We start from the raw sequence: 20562 nt of genomic DNA, 5'->3' as shown, positions 1-20562 counted from the left end.
TCTTTAATGTATTAAAATTTTATAGTTGGAAATTCACGCATATTTTTTTTCACTTGTTTCGCTAATTCAAGTTACTTTAGAAATATAGAACAATTTTCTCAACTTATTTCTGCAACAAATTAAAAACTAAAATTGCACAATTTATTATGTAATTACAAACAAATTATAATAAATCTCATATTGTATTAAAACTGAAATTAAATTCAAATATAACAACAAATGTCAAGTTTATACAACACAATATTTTCAAAAAATTAGCGCGAAACAAGTCTGCGCAAACTTCAATCTGTGATATAGATGAGCAAATATCATCATGTAATAAAACGTTTTTAAACGAACAAGGAACATGAAACTCCTATATATTGTTACAAAACTAAATAAATAATATAATCAAATATTAAATTTTACTATTTATCATTCATATTTTATCACTACTTCGATTATTAATCAGTCCTCTATCGAATGACTGTGAACTTCACTTTAGGAGTTTCAACACGAAATCAATATTACAGTGGCTGTTAGAGAGGCGTGTTTGCGCACGAACGTTAAAATCGAATAAATAGTCGTCTGCAGGAAGACTGAAAGCAGACGTCACAATACACGACGACGTCGTGGTATCATAACACTAGAGCGCGAGCAAGTGTCAATTTTGATTATTGTCATCGTTCATCTGAGTATCGATAGTTCTGTCAAGATCGTTTGGAATTTCCACCGATGATCGGCAAATCGCGTATACGTATTTCTGTGGGTGCCGTGAGGCGGCGAGAAAGGCCACCTCTTTAAATTAAAAGAAGGAATGACGCTGGAGAATCCGTTCTTTGTCGTCAAGGAGTAAGTAAAAAAATGATCTCCCTGTTGTATGAAATTTTAACGAATATTCTTCAAGCTTCAGAATTATCCATAAAAAAGTCGATATCAATATCAGTGAAGTTTATGCAGTTGTCAAGCTTTTGAATTTTTGTTGCTCCTTTTGTGACATTGATATCGTATATATACATCAATTTAAGAATAGTCATAAACGAAATTACAAAGAAACTTCAGTTTTGGTGTTTCGAAATAACTTCTAGTTGTTATAACTTTCTTTGAGAATGTTTTACGATAATCCATTTATTCTGCATCTTATCTTAATATACATACGTTATAAACACCTCCCTCTAATCTGAACTTTTTATATGTATTATTTTGTTCGCTGAATTTGTTCAACGTTTGACTCGTTATTTTTATCGGGAATAACGTTGAATCTTTTTCCGGAATAATTTTAGATTAAATTCATTGCATTTTTATGTTTTTATAATACGTAGAAAAGTATATTAATTTTGCAACATTCTATTAAATGTATCAATAGACATTTCTTTTTATTTTTTAGTATTTTTATTGAGAAATAATTGAATTATTATTATACAATGTTTTTATATTTTAATGCGCATTTAATAGATACAACAAACATAAAGTGACAATATATAATCGATTGATATTTCTTATCAAAAAAGACATTTTATTTGATATTACCTATAACTCATTTCCTAAATTATTTTATTTTTACATTTAATAGATATCACTATTTATTACTAGATATGAATTACTAGAAACTTTAATGTATATTTATTATAACTAATTAAAATTTCACATGCACAAAATTTTACTAGTTTGTTAAGTATCAAAAACAAATTTCCTGATATTTAAAGTACTTATTACGATTACATAACACTTGTTAAGTCAAAGTGCTTATATTTATATAACATATTTGTAATCAACCATTAATTACTAACAACGTTGCAGTGCAAAAATTTATCGTTTCCTCCTTAAATATGAAATAATTTTATTCATTTTATTACTTACAAACAATAATAGTTTGTGTTGTTTATTTACATGTATTATATTATTCTATATTATATATTCTTATATTTCAATGTATAATTTATTTATACTACTGATATAATATTTAATTAATGTACTCATTATAATTCTGTAATTTATAATATAAATAAGATCGCTTATTTGTTTTGTAGCGAAGTTTGCAAGGCCTTAAATAAAAACCGCGGTTTATACGGGCGCTGGACGGAATTACAAGATGTTATTGTCACGAGCTCTACCGTGAGTGGGGGAATCCCAATCTCACGTGACGAATTGGAGTGGACTACTACCGAATTACGAAAAGCCTTACGCTCAATAGAATGGGATCTCGATGATCTAGAAGACACGATCTATATCCTTTGATATACATCTATACATTACAAAATATATGATATTAATTCTTTCAGTATTAAAATTTAATACTAAAATGGTGTACTTAAATAGATAACATGTACATTTTTTCTTAAAAATCGTCATTTAATTATTGAAATTTATATAAAATTAATTGAAAAATGTTCTTTTTAAAATTTTGAATGTTTATATCCATATGCTATATTTCCCTTAATACACTATATGTGTGACTATACGTATTGTAGAAAAAAATCCGACAAAGTTTAAGATAGATAACAAGGAATTAACGGTTCAACGAAGTTTTATCGAACAAACGCGAGAAGAAGTTAAGGTAAAGCTTCTTAGATAATATTCAATGTTTATATTAATTTGTAGTTTTATTTAATATTTTCGAAAATGTGCAAGATCCGACCGAATAACGTGTAAAAACGAGCATGACATGACTGTTTGTGAAAAAATAAGAAAATGATATAGAATACAATTTTTTCATTCTCAGATTAGTTTTCGAGAAAATCGAGTTTCAAAATTTATCAGGTATACTTGAACTTGGCTAATTATTGACTAGATATATTTGAACGATCAATAAAATGTTATTCTAGATGCGAAAGTAAGCAAAAAATTTAAAATAAAATTGTTCCATTCAAAGTTTAGTTTTCAAGACAATAGAATTTGAATATGTTTAATTAAGAATCGATCTAGTAGTACATGCGTATGATAAATTATCAAATTAATTTTTTTCGAAAATAAGACGTCTTATGAAAAAATGTTATTCTATATTTTCACACACGAAACGATTATTTTAAATCTGTCCAATCCGAAATTAGCTCTATTTAAGTATACTTGATAAATTCTCAAACTCGATTTCCTCGAAAACTATGTCGAAAATGAAAATATTTTATTTTATACCTTTTTCTTATTTTTCCACAAGAAATCATGTTATGCAGGATTTTAAATATTATTCGGCCGGAGTCTATATATATATATATATATATATCAATCATATTACTAATTTGTTGCAGACTATGAAGGATAAAATGAATTTAAGTAGGGGTCGAGATCGCGATAATACAGCCAGACAGGTTTGTCGAATTTACATGCTATTTATATATATTTAATTATCTTTATAGTTTTTGTCATCTATTATCGTCTTAATTGTTTACGAGCATTCAATGAAAGTACCAATTATAGTTTAAAAAACATCACGAAAAATATAAGACATACATACATGTGCTTATTATGTTTTATAATTATATAACTACATAATTATATTTATGTTTATCATTTATTCAAATAAAAATAACTTATATTATCGTATTTTATATTTAGAGTTTGTAACACAACATATTAACTTCATAGATGGAATTGAAAGTAATAATTCATATAAATGTATTTTCTTTTATACGTTTAAATTTCGCTCGCAAATTACTATCGTATACATTGCGACACCTATATGAAGCTGTCAAATTCACGATAATGTTGATAGTGATTACCAAATTTGCTTGTTTGTTCCTTAACGCTACAACTTTTCTATTGCTTTACAAATAAGATACTAGCAATCGAAATTACTGAAATAAGAAAATGGTTTATGCGGTAAATCAATATTTGATATTATGAGTGTAATTCATAAGATAAGATTTTTGTACTACATTAGTATAATTTAAATGTACTTGTCAAATAATTATTAAATATCTTTACATTAATGTGCACATATTTATAGCTAATATGTATGTGCTATATTTTTGATTTAACAATTTGTATATTCATATTTTGTTATTTATCGCAGCCACTCTTAGATAACAGTCCTGCTCGAGTTCCTGTCAATCATGGTACAACAAAGTACAGTAAATTGGAAAATGAAATTGATAGTCCAAATAGGCAATTTTTGGGAGACACATTACAACAACAAAATGACATGATGAGGCAACAAGATGAACAATTAGACATGATAGGTGAAAGTATTGGAACACTTAAAACAGTATCCAGACAAATTAATACTGAATTAGATGAACAAGCAGTGTAAGTTTCTAATCAGTACTATTTAAATTTATTGTTGTTGATAATATTACTTTTTAGCTGGTTTTTGAATATATGTTTTCAATTGTTTCAGTATGCTAGATGAATTCGGTAATGAGCTAGAGGTGACTGATTCTAAACTTGATGCAACAATGAAAAAAATGGCCAAAGTTCTTCATATGAGTAATGGTAATTATAATAATTACATTCCTGCTCCTACTACTGCAACATCTAGTGTTTCTGATCTTGCCTCTAAACCTTCTTCTCTATCATCCTTATCAAATACAATAACTAATTGTTTCTTGTGTTCTGGAGATTAAATAGATATTTTTATTATAATTTTACCATAATTATTCAGTAATATTTATAAACCATGTATTCTTTTTGCTTGAGCATTTTCTTTTGTTCAAATTTATTTACGATATTTGGCTTTGTTACTGATACCTAATTTTTATATGATACAAAATTAATAATTTTAAACATTTACTGAAAAATTATGGAATTGTGTAATGAATTTAATAATTCATTTTGTCTTTACAATAACATTGCATATTGTGATTATCCATGAATAAGTCATTTCCTATTCATTCTCTTCATTAATTTAAGCTAATTTTTAGCACTGTTGCACTTATTTTTAATGATTTGTTTTTTCTATTAAATATATATAGAATTATACTGCTATATGATTATTTAGAATGAGAAATTTATTGGAGAGTAGAAGTCTCATTAAATTGAAGTTACTTTTAAAGCAAAAAATTAATAAAATAAATAGCATATAATGAAATAACCATTTTAATTTCTTTAGTCTTTTATTATTATATTAAGTATTAAATTGACAAATTATTCATTATTTATCAAATGATTAAAGTTTTAGTAAAACGATAATAATGAGTTAAAACATGTTATAAACATGAAATAAAAGTAAAAATTGATCCATATACTTAGTAGGAACTCCTACTTAAATTATAAAAGATCTTTCTGTTATTTTATTCATCATTTTTATTATAATAATATAAAAGGAAAAATTGAAAAATTTATATTTTAATACTCATCTTTCAATAATCTTCATGCTTTTCTTTACACAATATATTCAAACATAAGATCTTATAAATGTTATGTTAACTTTTATTCTTATCATAACAAAAATAATCAAAAACAAAGATTAATTTTTTAATGTAAACAGTTGTTGAAAATCTATGTATATAAAATAATTAGTATATAAATGTATAGTTTTTAAAAAAGTTATATATATTTAAATTTAGTAAATGCTCTCTAAAAGTGTAGTATTAAAATGGACCAGTTGTAGTTTCAGAACGATAGTTAATTTTAAAACAATACAGTTCAAGTATTTATTTACATAGCACAATAGGCACTAAATGGTAGCATGAAATTCAATAACAACATCAGAAAATTAAAGAAACATGTATCAAAGCAAAAGATAGCACAAGTAATTTGTGCCTGAGAAAATTTTAATGTCATAAATTTATAGACAAATATATATAGTATACATATATACATATATACTATTAGAAAAACATTTTCAATAAATTTGGAAACTTCTGATACTTCTACTTCCAATGTACACAACATGTGATATTAATATATTGATTAAAGCGTAGACAAAAATAGTTTAGCACCTGGTAGTGTGAAATATTCATACGATATTGTGAAAGTACCAGTCAGTTTATGTGTGTAATGAATGTAAATGAAAATATAAAGTTTGAAAGAAAAGTGTTGAAGAGAAAGAAGAGAAAAATGTGAAAACAATTATTTGTACGTATGGTGATTGTTGATTGATCGTTTCTCAATGCGAATGAGATTGTTCATAAGTACTATAAAATTTAGTGACTCCAGGTAATCTGAAGCTCTCTCTCCATTTTGAGAAAGTAAAACATAATAAAATGAATTGAAAATTAGAAACTGACATGTTTATTCATTGTTAGAAGAGTGTTGATAGTATAATGTTGTGAATTCATACGTAAAAGAGAAATTGTTTATTCTAGTTGTATTTAAAAATTAAAAGAAAAGATTATACCTTATTATTTCACATAAATGACCAATTGTGAAGACATACTGATAAATAAAATTTGAGACTTTATTTATACTGTACATGTTACTGTAAAGTACCACAAACTCCTACCCACTGAAACTATTCAAATAATAATTACAACAATATTATATATGTATAAGAACTCGTTATATATTGAATTCTGTGTTTGAGAGATAATAATGAATATATTTTTTCATTAAATTTTTGTTAAAACCAATTTTCAGCACTTTACTTTGTTTATCACATTCAGTTTCTCTAATACTCATATAAGTAAGCAATATAAAATCTCTCAATCATGGAATATGATCTTTTTCACTTAAAACGTGTTTATAAATGTGTCTTATAGGTATGCCATTTTTTCCTCATTTTTTGCTTTTGTATGTTTATGCGAAAATAATTTTTATTCATGCGTTTATGCAATTTCTAAACAATGAATATATATAAAAATTATTATTTTGATGCTTCTGTAATTTAATAAATGTTACAATTACTGCTTGTTATGTATAAACAACTCAAACTCAAAATATAATTTTAAAAGGTATTTAAATTAGTTTATAATATTGATTCTTTGCACTTTTAAAGCATTGAATGGATATGGCAAACATCTTTCAAAATATGTGAAAAATTAAATCTTAATAACAAATTTATAGCTTAATATTTAAGTGCAGAGTATCAATGTAGAAAATATAGTATTGTTATAAAATGTTTGTTGAAGAATGCATGTTGAAAATAATATACAATATTTACCGTTTGAAGAAGGGCCAAATACATAAATATTAATTTTTCTTATATAGTATGCCATATATGACTTGTTTAATTTTACCGTTGTTCAATGAATGACGATAAAATCTCTTGATTCTGACTACTTTTTTTATAAGTGACGCATGTGATGTTACTTTCCGTTTGTTTTAGATCGGAGACAATGGGTAGCCATTGGAGTGTTGACCGCTATATTGGTGTTTCTAATAATTTTATTTATAATTAAGTGAATCTCGTTTAATTTCCTAGTTTCCTTAAGAATTTATTGGTTCTTCTTCATAGCATTTAGACGAATGTGTTAAATTCTGTTTTAATAATGAATTATTAATAGCGATATTCTATGATCCATTATAATAAATATTTACAGTTATTACATTTTTGACAGGATAATTATGAATTCCCTTTCCCAATTGCAGGTAATAACTAGTTTGAAATATCCAAGTATTTTATATATATTATATTGATTTCAACATTTCACAATATTTTAATCTATCTTGTAGGTTTTGGTAGATGATATATTAATCTTGATATATTAATATTTGGTTAATGATTAATAACATCATATTACATACTCTCCGACATATTGTTTATTTTGTATTCATATTAAATATGTATCAATATTTTTATAAAAATGTTATATTATACACATATAAAATGCCGCATAATGATACATATTATAAAATATATTTGAATTTCTGTTTTCCTTTCGATTTCAAAAATGTTTTCCCAATCTTTAATATTTCATAAATAAGTCATACAATGTATTACATTCAATTTTGTATATTAGAAATTAAAACAATTGCCTTCTTTCGGAGGAACTTTTGAAGCTTTCTTAGGACTTAAAAGGAGACTAAAAAGTATGGCAATTACAATAAAATGATTGTATATAGATACTATATACATGTTTGTACATACGTACAAATAAGTTGTATTACAAAAATGTTGAATAAATTGAATAATGTAAATGGCCTGGTAATGATAACGGAAAGATATGTCTACTATATGAAATCTTTGGTATGATGATCATTATTTTAGTCGCTCGTATATATAAGCACATGGTATTAATTTTCAAGAAGAAATGCAAGATCACATTATAAATGATATGTTAAATAAAATGATTTAAGTGTAAATATACAAATATTATCCTGCTTTTGTGACAATTCAATAGTATAATATTAATTTTATCATGTCTGTAATCAAAATATGGTTTATAATTTTTTAAGATAGTTATAATGTATAGTATACATTCTTATTTCAGAAGGATATATAACTAATTTTGCAGTTATTATTTTGAACATATTTTCATGCTTATTTTTTCCTTTAGTGCATGTAAGGCACCTCTAACGCTATGAAATAAACTTTTAAGTATAACTTTATATTGTAGTTTAAGGTTCGAGTCGTACACGATTGTTACAGATGGCAGGCAAAACTTTTCTTATATCATCAATGTTCTCAACTTCCATTCTTAGCCTACTGACCTCATCTTCATAATTCTTTACCCACTGTGTTTGCAAATTTTTTGCATCCGTTAAATTACGAATTCTTTGATCTAGACTTGCAGCTACAATTTCCTTTTCAGCTGCTGCTAAACGTTCTTCTAACGGATTTAAATCGGTATTATCTAAAATAAAGAAATTCAAATGTATAGATACTAAAATGTGTAGTTTTAAATAATGAATTTAATCTAAAAAAGGTACAGATAAATCAAAAAATTATGATACAAAACAATAACGTACCAATTTCCGGTAAATTTTCAAGTTCTTTTATTATTTCAGCTACTTCGGCTAGAGCTTTATCGAGTTGTTGTGATGCTAACGTTACATTAATCTTAGCTAGACTAACTTTATGATTTGCCTAAAAATGATTGAATGACATTGTAATTATATTATCGTATAGTATAATTATTACAATAAATAATACGTGCAACTAATTCCTTACTTCGGTTGTAATATTTGTATCTTGCCCACTTCGTTTCTCGTATTCCTTCATCATGGAATCTGTAATATCAACTCTTTGATGCAATTTTTCAGCTTCATTTCCTACACGAAGTGCTTCTATTTTAGTTTTATTTGCTTCTGTTCTAATAGTGTTCGCTTTTGCACTAGCTTCCTCTGCATGCATCTAATAAACATATTTCGTTTTCAGCATATAATAAATTATATTATATATTACATATGGGATTAACTGTACTAACTTGAGCATCTTGTGCTATATCACGCGCACTTTCGGCTTTATATTCAGAACCATCTAATATCTTTTCAGCTTGTGAAGCCTTCTCCTTAGCATCCATGATTAATGATTCAATATTTTTTATATCTTTTAAAGCATCTTGGGCTTTAACGCGCTCTCTCTCTACTTCAGCATGAAATTCTAAAAATAATATTATAATTGAAAAATACATATATTCCTCCCCCTTTAAAGAAAAAATATTATTATTAGTAAAAATACTTGATATGATATGTACCACCCAATTTCTGTAATGTTTCCTGAGCTTCTTTTAAAGTCTGATCTCCTCGTTTGACAGCATCATCTACTTTTTCATTTGCTTTATCTAATTCGGCTACAAGTTCGGCAGTAGCCGCTTGCTGATCTTGTACTAACTCTATTAACTGCTCGCTCTTTCTTATTTTCTCTACCATTTCATTTATAAGATTTTCGTTTTGATCTAACAGCAATTGTGCTTGTTCTTTCAATCGTAATCCCTGTAATGTATTTTATCGTCAATATTTAAATTGTTTTCGGTAACAATAATAGTTGTCATAGTTTAAATTTACCTCATTATTTACGTCTTCAACTTGATTTCTCAATTGCTCGATGTCAACAGGTGGAAGTGCTAAGTCGAGAATCAGTAAATCTATTGCTTCTTGCGAAACTGCGGATGATTTAGTGGCTGCTATGCTGGTAAGATTTTTCACCTCGCTCATACGATGCTCTAGTAACTCTAATTTATTTTCTAATCCTCTAATATCATCACTAAATACAAAATAAATTTTTAGAAGAAATACAATACAGATAAGATGATTTCAAAAACCATTAGTATAGATATTGGTAATAATTACGTTATTATCAATATTCTAAGATAAAGTAAATAAGTACATACGTCATGTTAGAATATTTTGCTATAGTTTTTTTTGCGAGACTATAAGCTTCCATTGTTGTATTTCGCGCCTGTTCTGCCAGTGCATGAATCTTTTTCGCTTCATTAACATTTCTGTGAAGTTTGGGCAATATTGATTATGAAGAAATACTAAAGGTTTATAAAATTATATTACTTACAATTCGGCGAAGAGACGCGCGTCTTGCGCGATTGAAGTCATTTGTATATTCTGTTGACCAACTTGATCCGCACGTGATTTCGCTTTCGATAATGCAGTTGCTCCGTCTGTGGCTAAATAATCCTCTGTATCCTAGCATGTTTAAAATTTGAGTTGAACATCCAATTTTATAAATTTCATATAATATCATATCAATATTATTCTTACGGTTAATTGAGCATGTATTTTATCAAGCACTTTTTCTGCTTCATCAATGTTCATTAAACCTTCCAAAGTAGTTCTATGTGCATCGAAAGCAGTCAGGTTCACAGTTTGTGCGATTTCTTCAATTTCATTCAGCTGATCACGTAATTCATCAAGTTGTTCCACCAACGTTTTATTTTCATCTAGAATATTTTTTAAATATAATCTCATTTAAAAAGTATGAATTATTGAATAAATTATACTTACTACCAGATCCTTGTTTAGCAATTTGTAGAAGATTCTTTACTTTATTCTGAACGTTTTTCAATTCTTTTTCAAAGTCCGAATCTTTTATAACTGTCGGACTGCTGTTAATCTTTTTGAGCGTATTTTCTAATTCAGCTAAGCGTTCTCTATGGCTATTCACCGCAGCTTGAACAAGATTGTAACAATCAGGACAATCGACGCATCCATTTTGTCTGTTATGTTTGTTCTCTTTACAACGATCACAGCGTCTTCCTTCTACATTGGGGAAGCACTATAATAATACAGGATTAATTATTCTAATAAATGCGTACAAATTAAACTTTCCATTGTATAGTGTAACATTTTATAAACTTACTGGACATTGTCCACTAGCGTCACATTGCAGGTCTTGAGAACCGATATTATCACAATCACAAGGCTTACAACCTTCTCTACTGAATCCATATTGATAAGAAACACATGCATCACAATGTTGTCCAGTAATACCAGGTCTACATTCACATTGACCAGTAACGGCATTGCAAGTACGATTGTAAGATCCTTCAGCATCGCAATTGCAAGGCGTACATCCCTAAAAAATATGTGATTATTTAACTTAGGCAAACAGTAATTATCATACATTATGAAACGATTAGCGGATTGAAATACTTCTCCACTTAGAATATGATAATATCCTTCTTCACATTTATCACAATTTCGGCCGGTTACATGAGGCTTGCAAGTACAATGACCTGTTAATTGTTCACAAGGTGCTACTCTACCATCGCTGAGTTCGACTGTGCCTGGCGGGAAACATTGGCATAGCTTACATCCATCTTCTTTACGATCAGACAATGCGTCTCCGTAATATCCTGTTAAATGTTATAAAAATCGTTATTTATAATATATACAAAAAAGTACATGAAATATATAACAGTTACATTTTACTTACCTGAAAGACATTCTTCACAATGGAAACCAGCTGTATTATTTACACATTTCAAACATTCACCAGTTTCGTGATTGCAATTTCTTACAGCGTTCAAGTCGATATTGTTGTTACAATCGCAAGGCCTGCAAGCTATACCCTTTTCAGGATTTCCGAAGTATCCATCCGAACATGTTTCACATCTAGGTCCTAAAACAAAAAATTATATAAATAATAAAACTATTTAAAAACGTTGTAGTAGGACTACTCCATACGTTTGCCACTAGAGGTCCACTGACGCTAATGCTTTTTCGCAATCGGTTGTTCTGACTAGTTTCCGATAAATACTTTTTTTCAACACAACTTCTTCTACACCTGTGTCTAAGGCAAGAGCCTGTTAGTTTATCTTATTAACGAATCCACTAACAAGTCCGGGATGAAACACTTTTTCCTTTAAAGAGATTATTCTTACCTGTTCTACCCAGTGGACATTCAGAACAAATTGGATCAGGATTATTGCCAAGTAATATACAAGGCCCATTGTCAGGACACGGACATGGTTTACAATCATCAGGTGTACCCTTTAATGGGTGACCGTAATATCCACGTTTACATAATTCACAATTACTACCAGCCGTATTATGTTCACAGATACACTGCCCTAAAATAAATCGAAAGATATAAATTCTCAGATTCTAGAATAAATTTCTACATTAATCTTCGTTATAAATTCACTCTAAAAAAGTACCAGTTTCAGCTTCACAAATGTCTGCATGATTATTGCAATTGCAAGGGACACAAAGTGCAAAAGGACCACCATTAGGCGGATCATGATGGAATCCAGGTGCACAGGATTCACAAAATTGGCCTACGTAACCATGGGGACATTGACAATGCTCCACCCAATCAGCAGTTTCACCTGCAGCTCCACGGAGGGCCGTCTCCAACTTAACATCATCTAAGAATCCTCGACCTGTAGAAAGAAAATTAAATGCATCAGTAACTTCATAAACACAATTTTATCTACGAATCTTAATTAAGATACCTTGATGCGTATAGGTGCCACGAATTTTAATAGCTGTTAAGTTCGATAAAATAGACATGAAAGCTCGAGAGGAAAGGCGAGGTTCCCAACCATAACTAGGATGTTCATGCAATTTGAAACGATATTCATGTGGCTGAAATAATTTTTTAATAATTAATAAGCCATTGATATGATTACTTCACTGTTTTACTTACTGTCACTGAAGGTAAATAATTATTTTGTCCAAAAATTGGTTGTGTAATTTGTTCTCCATTTCCTCCCTCGAGGATTATATCACGGACAGTGGGTGCTGGACCAGCTTCCCCAATTCTTAGTGTAAATAATAAGTCTTGGTTATAAGATGCACGTTGATCCCCGAGGAATCTATCTGCATTTTTCATCAATAAACAGTATGATAGTTATTTGTATAAATGAAATATAAAGCTGTATTGTGCTTATATTTTCTAAAAATTTTATTCTTTATAGATCTTATCAAAAAATGCAAAGGGTTTATTATGTATTTGTTTTTACCAGGAGCAATAAAATATGCATTGTCTCGGTCCAATGCCGTGGCATATATCGTTTGAGTAAGAGGATCATAATGAAGTGGTATCGGGTTACCAGCCACGGTAGCTTTCCATCGTTCAGTTCCTCTCACAAACATACTCTCAATTACAACTTTAGAATACCCAGTCGCTGGTCTGCACACTGAGGAATGCCCGTAACAGAAGCATGGTGTACAACCGAATTCATTCTCCATTGCAAGATTGAAAAATCCCGGTTTACATCTATTTATAATAGAAACGGTATTATTACTTAGTTTTTCATCTGTATTATACACGTTATGCCGTTAAAAATATTAACGATATAAATTTACTAACACTCGACATCGCTTCCCTTCAACATTTTCTTTACAGATACAAACACCATTAGTAGGATCACAAGTTGGTGCATTCGCAAGGGAACCGGCTGCGTTACATTCGCAAGAGGTGCAACCGTATGATCCAAAGTTATAATAATTTGCTGCGCAACGATCGCATTTGTCACCTGTTACACCAGGTTTGCACTGACATTTTCCTTCGCTGTTACATTGTAAACTTCTCGAACCTGTAAAATGGCATCGAATATTTATTCACTTTTTATTTTTAGTAAATATAAAAAGTTCAAATTATTTTAAATATTTTAATCGGTCTTTTATAACTTTTTTTAAATATTTTTCAAATCAATTAATAAATAAAAAAAAACCTATTAAGATCGGGATAGCGAAAAATGCAACAATTTACCAATTTCGTTGCAGTTACAAGCGATGCAATAACTGTCTTCCGGACGCTGATAGAAATTCTCCCTACAGTGTTCGCAATTCGCGCCATCACGATTAGCTCGACAATCCAGGCAGTGACCACCGTGACCAGAAGCCTTGTATAGTTCCTTATCGAAGAAGCATCTCTCTGAATAACCATTGCAGTTACAAGCTGAAAAATAAGGTCATGATATAGATTAAGATAAAATTTAAACAATAATGAATCGCTTGTATATGTATAATAATAGATTAATATAATGATAAATAATATTATAAAAAATAATTTTGATGGTGTATTATTTGTTTTAATATGAATAATAACATTATCTAGATATTTACTGGATCCTGAATACCACGGAAGAATTCCGTCCCACCGTGATGAAGTACTAATCATCACATTCACAAGTAATAAACATCCGATTAGTCTCATTTTAGACGACCAGTTCATTACGCAATTTGTAAACAAAGAAAAAACGAATAATTTTTCTTAATTATTACCACTCTTCATCAAAATTTGACATTCATTTTGAGAATTAAAAATTGAATAAATGTTCTTATATATTTTTAGTAAATGATCCACAAAAATATAAAATATATAAAAAGTCGTTTAACTTGGTACAACATAGTTGCAATAAATTATAATATATACATGTTTAAACACTGACAAATATAGATTTTTTTTAACAATAAACACTGTTTGTTTACATTAATCCTTCTATAAGAAATCGTTTACTATAATTACTAATGACATTTAACGATGCAATAATGATTTTTGTTAATAATAAGTAATATATTTGATTGCACTGAATAAAATCAAGACCATCTTGATTTCTTGTTTGAAAAATTCGCGTCGATATACGATCTAATCAACGCGATGTAATAAATATCTGCTTGTATCGTAGTGTCTTGAGCACTGAGCTCGCGATCTACAGAAAAGCTGCATTGTGTGCTCCTGTATTGCCAACAGTCCCCACTTCAGAACAAGCAATGAACGTAAAAGGTAAAGCTGGTTAGGTAATGCCAACGTGATCGTGAACGCGAACTCTCTTCGACTGCTTGGAAAGGTGATACTCGCAATACCGAAGAAATTGTTCTCCCTTGTATAAAATACCTTCATATTCGGTATAACAATATATGCCAATATATTATATTTATAGCACGCTATTCTATGTCGATCTGTGTTACAAACAAATAAATAATTATCAGTGATATCAATATTAGAGCTAATACGAGATATATCTGTATCATAGGAAAATTAAAAAAATGTAACAACAATAGAAGTTCTATTTGTTAATTTTACGTTTTGTTGACTTTTTTCAATAAACAACTGATGCACTTAATGATAATCTTTTTTTTCTTATTATCTTCTTTCGTAATAAGCAAATGCTTCTTTTATTAATGAGATGACATTGACATTGACAACATATGAATCCTTTTATTACATACCTTTACTAGACCTTAATAAGAGATGAAAAAAATGGGGCATAATAAGATTTAAATAGAAACTAAATCATTTATAACAATCATATTATCCTACGAGCATGTTCTAGTCACCGAATATAGTACCTGAAAACCCGCTGTTTGAAGAGCAGGTTTGTCAAGGCCCACCTACACACTGACCAGGATACTGACCCTTTATTGAAGATATTCTCTTTTCATTTATACCCATGATATGCGTGTGTGCGTGTGTATGTGTGAATAGTTACACACATGTATTTTCTTACTTTTTGTTAATTCATTTCTTAACAATATTTCGTAAAATTACATTATATAAAGCTATTCCAATACATACGTTTACATTCGTGCGCATCTTTAGTAGTGGCACGTCCCCACGGTGCATCATTATAAAAGGGCAAACACTCGTTGCAATCTGGGCCAGCAGTATTATGCTCGCATCTGTGAATAATTAAATTTTGTCTCTTTGAAATTTGTAGTTGAAAATCATAATATATATATAATAGGTGGAGGAAATTAATGAAAAGACTGACGTAGCCGCATTTGAATATTTTCTTAAAATCTTAGGTATATGAAATGACACGAAAACTTTTTTATTTTCCATATATGTACGTATTTCCCAATTATTGAGCGAAAATTTACAAAATCACGAAGACGCTTTCCGTGATATTTTATATCCCAGATATTATTCATATTTAATCATCTTTAATCAGTAATAGTATATTGCAAGAATATGTATCTCCATACATTATCTTACCTACATACTCTGCGAGTTTTTCCATCCACACTGGTACTGTTTACGCATTCTCCAGCGTGGCCGTTGCAAGCGCAACGTGCTCCAACGGCGACGTCAGCGATCGCATAGTAGTAGGACTTTAATACATGATCATCGCCAAAAACTTCGTCTCCAAAAGTGTTTAATCTATCCAGAGTGATCCTCAAATCCGTTGCTTGTACCCATTCCTTAAAACGAGGATAGCGTTTATCATTTACTCATTTTAAGATATATTATTTATAAATCATTTTATTATATAGATTTATATAAATCAAAAGTGAAATCTTTATATGATCCTTATTAAGCAGAGTCACTGCTAATAAAGAAAATGAAAACTGTACCTGCAATGCTGGATTAGTTTCGAAATTATATGCCGAAGGTCGACCTTCTAGAGTGGAAAATGCAACAGTACCCTTGGTCAAAGGCGATATATCGGAATAGTCGGAAGTACACAATACTCTGGTATCATCTCCCCGTACAGTTTCTTTTAAATCTGGTAAGTCATATGTATCTCTGCAGGTCGCAGAGTAGAATTGGAAAGGTTCCCATGGCGATTTTTCGTTCTTCCTCTTGTAAATACCCCAGCTTTCTGGACGCGGCGACTCGAAAAGTGCTCTAACGTAAGTTATATCGAACGTTTTGCCTACAATTATTTAAAAACACTACATGTGAGAAAACAAGGAAAAATGTAAAAAATAGACACATAAATATTTATTATTATCATTATTAGTAGTGCATAATATCAATATCATATAATAAATATTTATATATATAATAACTAAATATTTTTTGAAAAACATGTTTTCAATTATTTGAATGATTGTTTGAACAATATGGAAATTATTACGAAACAAAGGGATTCTACGCCACTGTAATTCTTCACTGTAAAGCCAGCGGGGTGCAAGTGGCTGATTCTTTCCTAAACGAACACGTGGTACGCAGACAGAGATTCTATGTTCTTTCACGTGTTTAAGGAACTTCCACTATTATCCGGATTTTCGAAACATGCTGTTAAAATTGGTTTACACGCGTATGGTAAAACTATTTCATGATAGGGACCGTTTCAAAATATATAACACTATCAATTCAATGGAGGAAAATGTCGTAGCGTTGTAGAAGTACGAAAGGGTATCTTCTAGCGGCATGTACAATTAGCAGATGCTAAAGACGCGACGTTAGCATTTTGATTGAAACAAAAGTTTGTATATGTTATCTCTAACTTTAACAATAAATATTTAAATAATGCGTTCCCTGTTTGTACAAGAAAATAACTTCAATTTCGCGTTAAAGATCGATAGCAACTTTCACAATTATTTTCAAAGAAAATTTATAAAATATTATAACGGTAAGCAATGATTGTTAAAGAGAAAAGCTTACAAAATAAAATATTAATACAAGAATGAAGGTTCGCTTACATGTATATTTCTCCATCAGTTCGTGGTTCCGAGAATTATCTCATCGCACACGCATCCTCATAGATAAGGATGTGAAATAAAAAAAGATTAAAAAGGGAGAAATAGAGAGCGACAATTATTGAGGACGTGTTAAAAGTTCATCGCGAATACCGATGAATGAACTGCCTTCCTCTATCTATAGTGTAAGATTCATCGACATTATCTACTATAATTCCGCAACGAATGATCTCAATTAAAGCGATCCAAACCACAGCCACATTTGAATTAAACCACAATACTTGATACATCCCGGCAAATTTTAATACACTGAAACGAACGTTTTATTATGATATCATACATGATGAAACTCATTTATTTTGAACTCCATTTATTGGGAAAAATTTTTGGTTAATGCCCGTTCACACGAAATCCTGTCCATTGAATTCACTTATCTGAGCGTAAATTTCCATTATATGAAAATCATAAATAGTGAAGAAAGCCAGTGTATTCTTATTATATATATGAACTGGTAGTTTTGCAGAATTTAGATAAACAGAGCTCTACTATAATTAATGTAGCATCTAGTATGTCATACCTAAATGTAGTGTGAGATTAACTTGATTTGGATATTCGATACCCTCGAACATTGTTTCTGACTGCCACCAAGTTGCATTGTCGTTATTGTCGTGATCGGTAAGGTATAACGCCTGATGATCTCCGTACTGACATATCTCACAAGATTTCTTTTGGACCCCAGTCTGTTTACAAAATTCTGTTGGCCGATCTTGACCACACGTGTTTGTTGCTTCCATAAGTACGTTAAATGCCGCATTCTCAAAAGGTGGTATACACCTCTATAACACAGGGCATTTAAAATCATTTCAAAATCAGTTTAAAAGAATCGCAAATTTTTATTGAGACATTAAAAAAATTTCTTTGTTTTATAATTTATATCTTTTTTACTGCATTTGTTTCTTATTATTACTTTCTTATCCTCATGTTCCCAAAAATAAAATTTGGGCATTTTTTTCCTGGAAAAGAAATTTCAAACTTTTTTCTCGAAAAAGAATTTTTGAATTTCTTAATGTTCTAATTCTAAATGCTAATATACTATAGTAGCTCAGACAAATGTTGCAAGGCCACCTAGGATGCTAATATTCACATTTCCGTCCCAAGTCGTTCCTACAAAATTATATTTCCTACAGAATTCTTGCAATGATATATTATCGAAAGAATCTTACTATGTAAATATTGAATTTTAGCACCCCTGACAACAAATACAATAGGACGACGCAGAAAATAGAATGAAATATACAGTATTAGTATTTTAGAACTTTTTCGTTCCTTAATACTTAGAGGGTCTATTTAGTTTTATCTCTCCAGCTATCACCGAAAGTTGATGTAACTTCGAACCTTTACTGTGATAACCTAATGTAATAATATCGAAAAAAGAAATCGAAATTCTGATGACTAAGAATAAACAGCAGACTGCTCGTATTTATGTTCCTGGAGTAGTATAACTATGGAGAGTGATAAATGCTTACAAAAGAAATCTCGAAAAATTCAGATCACTGTATCGTATGGAACATATAAAAAAATGCATTATAAATTAATATCGAACTATTTAAGTATATAACAATCGAAAATTTTTCAAAATTATGTTTAATAATCATAAAAATTTATATTCACTGTTATTTTTATTTCACAGATATAATAAATAATATATTAACAAAAGGAGCACGAACCTGTGGCTTTCCACTGTCATCGTAGCATTTATCTTCGTCTCGATATTTTGGAAATCCACGGTATAATTCGTCTGAGGGGTCAGGTTCTGCAAATACTGCCACCAAGAGGATTGGAATTAACATTAACATCTTCTTATGTCTTCCTCTAGTCATGTTTCAACCTTTTTCGATGAGTCTCCTTTGTCGTAATTTCGATCCACTTTTATTCGGCAAAGGTAAATCCGTCAAATTGCCACTTTTTTGAATTTTTTTGAAGATTAGAGCGAGCACTGATTTTCGATCGGGCCCATCGACAAGGACACCCCCAACAATAATTTTTTATTTTTTTTTTTACTGCTGAGATCGCATTCCGCGAATCGCCTCTTATCTACCTAATGTTCATTAATCTTTGTATTAGCTCTCAGAGTCGTTATTCATTCTATAGTATATTGAACTTGATATAAAAAAAGTTATATATAACTTTTATAAAAGTTAAGTCAACATAAAATTACCACGTAAAATAAAGACGTTATTAAAATTGTGTACGACAATTTTATAGACTATAATGTAAGTAATAAAATCGTCTAAATAATTTTTAATTCAAATTAAAATACTTCTATAATATCACACAGGTGGCGTCTGTTTGAATAAAATCGAACACCACTTTTCACGTTTTTCAAAAATTTTAAAAATTAAAATATTATATTTGACGATACTTCGTTTTAAAAATCTAGGAGATAAATATGCATATATTCTCTACGAATACAAGTTTCAGATCATGAATCATGAACCGCAATTTGAATAAACATTTATAAAGTTATAATTTAAAAAGTTAAATTGTCGATTCATATATTTGCACAACTCTATTAACTCTATAAAAGTAAAACTTTAACAAAAAAAAATTATCTGTCTTTAATAATCTTTTACTAAAGTAGCAGTAAAATTTCGACATTCACAATAGCATAAATCACAAAATTGCCGCGAAGTGTTCACTAGTACTTTGGTCAACAGAATTCACACAAGCATCGCGAATTTTGAAAACAGAGAAATGAATTCTTATTCTAACCTCTTCGACCGACGGAGAATTGGAAAACCATGAAGAAAGCCTCTCTTCATGCAACAGCTTAGTGAGAAACTGAACGGGAGGGAGTCTGTGAGCGAGGCTGTGGGAAGTCGAATGTGCCGATGCCAATGTTTGTGGTGGTAACGTGCCGCCACTCCTGGTAGAAAG

General features: G+C 29.7%; 2 protein-coding genes across 5 annotated transcripts; one reads left to right on the top strand and one right to left on the bottom strand.

Moving 5' to 3' along the window:
- Nucleotides 1-536: 536 nt before the first annotated feature.
- Nucleotides 537-7400, top strand: LOC122569723 (syntaxin-6). 2 transcript variants are annotated; one of them, XM_043731223.1, is made up of 7 exons: nt 538-831; nt 2010-2206; nt 2442-2536; nt 3225-3284; nt 3989-4221; nt 4313-4407; nt 7181-7400. In XM_043731223.1, the coding sequence occupies exons 1-7, from the start codon at nt 797-799 to the stop codon at nt 7255-7257; spliced, it is 792 nt and encodes a 263-aa protein (XP_043587158.1). In that variant the 5' UTR covers nt 538-796; the 3' UTR covers nt 7258-7400. The 2 variants fall into 2 exon arrangements, with proteins under 2 accessions (XP_043587157.1, XP_043587158.1); XM_043731222.1 differs by lacking the exon at nt 7181-7400 and having other exon boundaries at nt 537-831; nt 4313-6316.
- Nucleotides 7401-8386: 986 nt separating this feature from the next.
- LOC122569718 (laminin subunit gamma-1) lies at nt 8387-20549 on the bottom strand. 3 transcript variants are annotated; one of them, XM_043731204.1, is made up of 26 exons: nt 20398-20549; nt 19353-19723; nt 18203-18461; nt 16555-16856; nt 16196-16401; nt 15776-15879; nt 13967-14155; nt 13565-13790; nt 13215-13471; nt 12899-13071; nt 12705-12837; nt 12408-12632; nt 12132-12320; nt 11684-11869; nt 11401-11603; nt 11108-11323; nt 10753-11023; nt 10510-10688; nt 10304-10434; nt 10128-10238; nt 9802-10000; nt 9492-9729; nt 9222-9397; nt 8966-9148; nt 8764-8881; nt 8387-8648 (listed from the first exon to the last, which is right to left on the bottom strand). In XM_043731204.1, the coding sequence occupies exons 2-26, from the start codon at nt 19503-19505 to the stop codon at nt 8413-8415; spliced, it is 4863 nt and encodes a 1620-aa protein (XP_043587139.1). In that variant the 5' UTR covers nt 19506-19723; nt 20398-20549; the 3' UTR covers nt 8387-8412. The 3 variants fall into 3 exon arrangements, with proteins under 3 accessions (XP_043587139.1, XP_043587140.1, XP_043587141.1); XM_043731205.1 differs by lacking the exons at nt 18203-18461; nt 19353-19723; nt 20398-20549 and adding an exon at nt 17629-17783; XM_043731206.1 differs by lacking the exons at nt 15776-15879; nt 16196-16401; nt 16555-16856; ... (1 more) ...; nt 19353-19723; nt 20398-20549 and adding an exon at nt 14323-14879.
- Nucleotides 20550-20562: the final 13 nt, after the last annotated feature.

This window comes from Bombus pyrosoma, linkage group LG7 (assembly GCF_014825855.1).
Source record: "Bombus pyrosoma isolate SC7728 linkage group LG7, ASM1482585v1, whole genome shotgun sequence".
In the NCBI taxonomy this organism is placed as follows: domain Eukaryota; kingdom Metazoa; phylum Arthropoda; class Insecta; order Hymenoptera; family Apidae; genus Bombus; species Bombus pyrosoma.
This window is presented reverse-complemented; position numbering and strand designations above follow the sequence as displayed.

Excerpts from the sequence above, each read along its gene's own strand:
- LOC122569723 (XM_043731222.1), top strand. The coding sequence starts at position 797 with ATGACGCTGGAGAATCCGTTCTTTGTCGTCAAGGA. Across the intron at positions 2,537-3,224 it reads AAACGCGAGAAGAAGTTAAG|ACTATGAAGGATAAAATGAA; the intron begins GTAAAGCTTCTT and ends AATTTGTTGCAG. Across the intron at positions 4,222-4,312 it reads GAATTAGATGAACAAGCAGT|TATGCTAGATGAATTCGGTA; the intron begins GTAAGTTTCTAA and ends CAATTGTTTCAG.
- LOC122569718 (XM_043731204.1), bottom strand. The coding sequence starts at position 19,505 with ATGACTAGAGGAAGACATAAGAAGATGTTAATGTTAATTCCAATCCTC. Across the intron at positions 9,149-9,221 it reads ATATAGCACAAGATGCTCAA|ATGCATGCAGAGGAAGCTAG; the intron begins GTTAGTACAGTT and ends TATGTTTATTAG. Across the intron at positions 8,882-8,965 it reads ATACAAATATTACAACCGAA|GCAAATCATAAAGTTAGTCT; the intron begins GTAAGGAATTAG and ends AATCATTTTTAG.